Raw genomic sequence first — 6,354 nt, forward strand, 5'->3', positions numbered from 1 at the left:
ACCAGGATGGTCTCGATCTCTTGACCTCGTGATCCACCTGCCTCGGCCTCCCAAAGTGCTGGGATTACAGGCTTGAGCCACCGCGCCCGGCCTACCAATTTTTTTTTTTTTTTTTTAATACAAATTAGTCACTTAGTCTTATCTGTTTTTCCTTTAAAAATCTGTCTTCCATTAAGCCCATTCTGTAGCAATTTCTCCAGTCCCCAAGTCCAGCCCCTCATTAGTGCCCACTCCAGCAGCCTCCACTGGTCTTCCTGTTCCACAGGTTGGTCTACCCAAGCCTCTGCTTCCCCCAGGTCACTTCTGCTGCACCCCAATTTGCCGCTGCTCTCCCCTGCCTCTTGTAGGGCTTCTGCAGGTAACTGGCCTGTGACATTGTGGGGCAATCGCCACCCCCAGGCTGTTTTCTTTTCTCCAGTGAGGAGAAAAATGTGGCTGTCAGGAATGCTCTTCCCAGCGGGAGTTGGAGGTCAGTGCCACCTCCACCCTTTGCGCCCACAATGCAAATGCCACAAAGCAGAATTGTCTCACTAAAATGCCGGGTGCCTGGCTAACAGTTATAGTCCTAGACTCCAGAAGTCATTCAGAGACTTCCACAGTTTAGTTCCAGCCTACATTCCCAACTTTATTATCTTTTCCAGATGATTTTTTTTTTTTTTTTGAGACAGAGTCTCTCTTTGTCGCCAGGCAGTAGTGCAGTGGTGTAATCTTGGCTCACTGCAACCTCTGCCTGCCGGGTTCAAGCAATTCTCTTGCCTCAGCTTCCCGGGTAGCTGGGACTACAGACATGCGCCACCACGCCCAGCTACTTTTTGTATTTCAGTAGAGATGGGGTTTCACTATGTTGGCCAGGATGGTCTCGATCTCTTGACCTCGTGATCCGCCTGCTTCGGCCTCCCAAAGTGCTGGGATTACAGGAGTGAGCCACCGCGCCTGGCCTAATTTTTTTTTTTTTTTTTGAGATAGAGTCTCATTCGATCGCCCAGGCCAGAGTGCAGTCCCCACCTTCCGGGTTCAAGCAATTTTCATATCTCAGCCTCCTGAGTAGCTGGGACTACAGGCACCCACCACCATGCCCGGCTAATTTTTAGCAGAGACAGGGTTTCACCATATTGGTCAGGGTGGTCTCGAACTCCTGACCTCAGGTGATCTGCTTGCCTCAGTCTCTCAAAGTGCTGGGATTATAGGCATGAGCCATTGTGCCCAGCCAAGAGTATATTTTCTAGAGCTCTTATTGCCCGAGTTTGCATCTCAAACTTTGCCACTAATTAGCTGTAACCAGCTACGTTCTTTAACCTCTCTGTGCCTCAGATTTCTCATTGTAAAATGCAGATACTACTACCTCACAGGGCTGCTGTGAGGATTAACAGTTACCATGAGTAACGTGAGTGCAAATGCCTGTCATATATTCAATACCGTACGAGTGATGTTGTTATATTATCGCTGTGACAACCATTACTGTAAAACTTATTCTGCCGCTTTATTATCTACCTGCTGCATTGCTCTAACAATGTTCTATGGTTTTTGACTACCAACTGGCAGGTTCCTTTAAAGTTGGAAACATGAAACCAAAGAGTCTTATACTTCTTTCTGGGACTTAGTAAACTGTGAAATGCATAGTAATAACTCAATAATACTTGCTGACTGAAGAAAGGAAGAAAGCAGAAGCCTTACAATTTCCTCAAGACACTGAATGGTCCCAACCGAGGCATCCACTAGCAGCAGAGAGAGATTCTGAATCAAAGCCTGGGCTTTGGCTCTGTGGGAACAGCAGAGATCAGGGGTAATTATAAGACTGGGAAGCTGAACTTGGCAAACAGTGATTAGGGCTATCCCACCACAGTGTCAAATAACTGCTTTCCCTGGGAACCCAGCCCCACCCCAAGCCCCATCATGATGGACTGCCTGTGGATCTGAACTCCTCTGGAGAAAGGCACCTCTTCCTTTAGGAGACAAGGCAAGTCCTGTGAGAAGCTGACCTTGGAAAAGTCAGCAAAGGCAAAAGCACCCCACATACCTGGCAGAGTCCCCTTTGGGGTTGAGGTAGAGTTGGCGGTAGGCATTAAGCACAGCTTCCCGGACACCAGGCTCCTTAGACCAGATGAGAGGCAGCATGCGGCGCACCCCAAACAGTGCCTGGGGTACCCCAAATTGGAAGACCATCACAAAGAATTCAATCACCTCCTGCACCACTGAGAGAACATGTACAAATGTCACCCATCTACTTGGCAAAACTTCCCCAATACCTAAAGACAGAACCTTTCTGAATGTAGCAAGATGCAAGTGGAGGCCTTCCTCACTTTCCCTGAGAATGCCAACTCCTCCTGTAATGTCTTATCATGAAATACTACATGCATTAAAATGTAGAAGCTGTAAGTGGCTAGAGGAGCCAAATAGAAATAAAAAACACTGCCTTTTTTTTTTTTTTTTGAGACGGAGTTTCGCTCTTGTTACCCAGGCTGGAGTGCAATGGCGCGATCTCGGCTCACCGCAACCTCCGCCTCCTGGGTTCAGGCAATTCTCCTGCCTCAGCCTCCTGAGTAGCTGGGATTACAGGCACGCGCCACCATGCCCAGCTAATGTTTTGTAGTTTTAGTAGAGACGGGGTTTCACCATGTTGACCAGGAAGGTCTTGATCTCTTGACCTCGTGATCCACCCGCCTCAGCCTCCCAAAGTGCTGGGATTACAGGCGTATGAGCCACCGCGCCCGGCATTTTTTTTTTTTTAAGACACGGGGTCTTATTCTGTTGCTCCGGCTGGATCGCAGTGGCATGACCATAGCTCACTGCAGCCTCAAACTCCTAGGCTTCCTCTCCTTCATTCTTTTATTTATTTATTTATTTTTCTTTCCTTCTCTCTCTTTCTTTCTAAAACAAACAAACAAAAAAAAAACTAGGCTCAAGCAATCCTCCTGCCCCAGTCCTCTGAGTAGCTGGAACTACAGGTGTGTGTCATCCCGCCAAACTAATTTTTGTTCCTTTGTAGAGATGGGGTCTTGCTACGTTGCCCAGGCTGGTCTCAAACTCTGGGCCTCAAACTGTCCTCCTGCTTTGGCCTCCCAATACGTTGGGGTTACAGGCATAAGCCATTGCGCCCAACTGAGAACCCCTACCTTTTAAAGGAGTAGATAAGATATATCAATAAAATATGGGCAGGAACTCCAAGATCCATGGCCGGGTACAGTGGCTCACATCTGTGATACCAGCACTTTGGGAGGCTGATGCAGAAGGATCACCTGAGCCCAGGAGTTTGAGACCAGCTTGGCCAACACAGGAAGACTCCATCTCTATTATTAATAAAAATTAAAAAAATACAAAAGAAGCCCAAGCCTGTTCTTACAGAAGGGGGCCTCTGGCATACCTGTAGTTGTGTTTTCATACATCATCTTGCTGATGATGCCAATGGCCTCCGTAATCTTCCGGGAGAAGCTGTAGGCATCCTGCAGATACTGCACCAGCATCTCCTGCTTCACCAGTTCGTCATTTCTCCTCGACTCCTCAGGCTCTGACACACTGGGTTTGTTTTTACAGGCAGTCTGTCCTGTGACCATGTTTCCTGTAGACTCCCGGGGATTCTTTTCTTGTGTGGAAACGGCTGGGCCTAAGGAGTTAGAAAAGTACAGGATGGTTTTGTTCAAGGGGATACAGGGGACTCCAACGGCTGTCAACATCCCTGGATATTTATTTATTTTCCTTCTTTTTTTCTTTGGAGATGGGGGTCTCACTCTGTTGCCCAGGCTGTGCAGTGGCATGATCACTGCTCACTATAGCCTCAACTTCACTGGGCTTAGGTGATTCTCTCACTTCAGCCTTCCAAGCTGGGACTGTATGCCACCACACCTGGCTAATTATTTTGGTATTTCTTGTAGAGATGGGGGTTTTGCCATGTTGCCCAGGCTGATCTTGAACTTTTGGGCTCAAGCGATCCTCCTGCCTTGGCCTCCCGAAGTGCTAGGATTACAGGCGTAAGCCACCACACCTGGCCCTGGATATTTCTTTCCGCAACGTGAAGATATGAAATTAGAACCTATTCTAAAATATCTTAATTTCTCAAAAACCATTCCTAAAGCCCTCTACGTTCTAGACAGTCACCCTGTGACTATCAATCTTAGGTCCATGGGCTGCTTCCATTCCAGAGCAGAAGCAATGCCAATTCATCTCTGGGCTCTTTCAGCACCAGGTTCTTAACCAGGCCAATGGATGGCATGAAGTAAATGCTAAGTATTAGTTGATGTGTGCTGTTTATTGACCAAAGAAGGAAAACGATTACCTTTGAAGATAATTCCTAAGATATTCAAGAGCCTGGTCTCCTCTGACTCCTCTGGGTCTTTATGACTGAAGGGTTCGGACTCCCAGAAGTGGCCTGTGGCTTCTCGAGTGAGAATGATGGCCTGTCTGAAAGAACACCAGCCTGTCAGCATCCAGAAGAATGTCACTGCATTTGTAAGGGAGCTTACCTCATGATTCTATCCAGTCCCTGGACCTACTGCCCAGAGAATAGGAGCTCTTTTTTTTTTTTTGAGATGGAGTTTCACTCTTGTTACCCAGGCTGGAGTGCAATGGCGTGATCTCGGCTCACCGCAACCTCCGCCTCCTGGGTTCAGACAATTCTCCTGCCTCAACCTCCTGAGTAGCTGAGATTACAGGCACGCGCCACCACGCCCAGCTAATGTTTTGTAGTTTTAGTAGAGACGGGGTTTCACCATGTTGACCAGGATGGTCTCGATCTCTTGACCTCGTGATCCACCCGCCTCGGCCTCCCAAAGTGCTGGGATTACAGGTTTGAGCCACCGCGCCCAGCTTAGGAGCTCTTAACATGCTTAAAAAGTTGTGCTAGTCTTCAAAAAAGTTTTAAAGTTTTAAAATCAGAAACCTACTCCAAACACCTGTTTAAAAACTTTTCTAAGTTTAGAAACAATAAACCTTCAATAATTAGTTAATTCAGGCACATCCATACAATAAGATTCTATGTAGCCGTAAAAAATAATGGGGACACGTGAGTCCATGAATTTGAGATCAGCCTGGGCAACACAGGGAGACCCATCTATACAAAAAGTAAAAAAAGTTAGGCGGGTGTGATGGTGTGCACCTGTGGACTCAGCTATTTGAGGGAGCTGAGGTGGGAGGATCACTTGAGCCTGGGAGATCAAAGATGCACAATGTGATCATACCATTGTACTCCAGCATGGGCAACAGAGTGAGACCCTCTCTCAAAAAAAAAGAAAAAAAAAAAGGAGAGTGGGAAACTATTTATGTATAAATCTAAATATTTTTTTAGAGACAGAGTCTTGTTTTATCACACAGGCCGAAGTGTAGTGGCATGATCTTGGTGCACTACAACCTCCACTTCTTGGGTTCAAGTGATTCTCATGCCTCAGCTCCCAAAATAGCTAGGATTACAGGTATGTGCCACCACACCTGGCCAATTTTTGTAATTGTAGTAAAGATGGGGTTTTGCCATGTTGGCCAAGCTGGCCTCAAACTCCTGGCCTCAAGAGATCCACCAGCCTCAGGCTCCCAAAGTGCTGGGACTACAGGCGTGAGCCACCACGCCAGGCCATGTAAAAATTTTTTTTTTTTGAGATGGAGTCTTGCTCTGTCACCCCCGATAGCGTAGTAGAACAATCTTGGCTCACTGCAATCTCTGCCTCCCGGGTTCAAGCGAGTCTCCTGCCTCAGCCTCCCAAGTAGCTGGGATTACATATGTGTACCACCACACCTGGCTGATTTTTGTATTTTTAGTAGAGATGGGATTTCACCACATTGGCTGGGCTGGTCTTGAATTCCTGATCTCGTGATCCGCCTGCCTCAACCTTATAAAGTGCTGGGATTACAGGTGTGAGCCACCTCGCCCAGCCATAAATATTTTAAGAAACCACTGAGACACATGGTTCAGTGAAAAGAGCCAGATGGTAGATCAACAGGTAGAGAATTCTATCATCAGTTACGTAAAAGGGGGAAAAAAGAAAACATGTTTGTCTGCACGTTACCTTCTTCTTGCCATGTTGTCCAGGCTGGTCTCAAACTTGTGGGCTCAAGCAATCTTTGGCTCAGCCTCCCAAAGCGTTGAGATTACAGGTGTGAGCCACCCCACCTAGCCCGAATTAATTATGAACATTGCCTTCCTGTGGGAAGGGGAACTAAGTGGCTGGGGAACAGGTTTGGAGGGGACTTTTCAGGGCATGCCCTTTTGTAATTTTAAATTTTGCACCATGTAAACGTACCGCACTACCTAATTTTTTAAAAGTATATTTCAGTTTTTAATAAAGCTGTTTAAAAAAAAAAATCATTGCCGGGCGCGGTGGCTCACGCCTTTAATCCCAGCACTTTGGGAGGCCGAGGCGGGTGGATCAC

At 47.0% G+C, this 6,354-nt stretch overlaps 1 protein-coding gene across 2 annotated transcripts in view; it reads right to left on the reverse strand.

The window, feature by feature from the left end:
* NCAPD2 (non-SMC condensin I complex subunit D2) overlaps positions 1-6,354 on the reverse strand; it is a 36,718-nt gene that overhangs the window by 7,121 nt on the left and 23,243 nt on the right. For both annotated transcript variants that reach the window (XM_017546129.2, XM_037744846.1), the window contains 4 exons: positions 4,271-4,395; positions 3,362-3,601; positions 2,018-2,192; positions 1,675-1,759 (listed from right to left, as the gene is read on the reverse strand). In XM_017546129.2, coding sequence (XP_017401618.1) covers positions 1,675-1,759; positions 2,018-2,192; positions 3,362-3,601; positions 4,271-4,395 — 625 coding nt within the window. The remainder of the gene's footprint in view (positions 1-1,674; positions 1,760-2,017; positions 2,193-3,361; positions 3,602-4,270; positions 4,396-6,354) is intronic.

This window comes from Cebus imitator, unplaced genomic scaffold (assembly GCF_001604975.1).
Source record: "Cebus imitator isolate Cc_AM_T3 unplaced genomic scaffold, Cebus_imitator-1.0 Scaffold187, whole genome shotgun sequence".
Classification (NCBI taxonomy): domain Eukaryota; kingdom Metazoa; phylum Chordata; class Mammalia; order Primates; family Cebidae; genus Cebus; species Cebus imitator.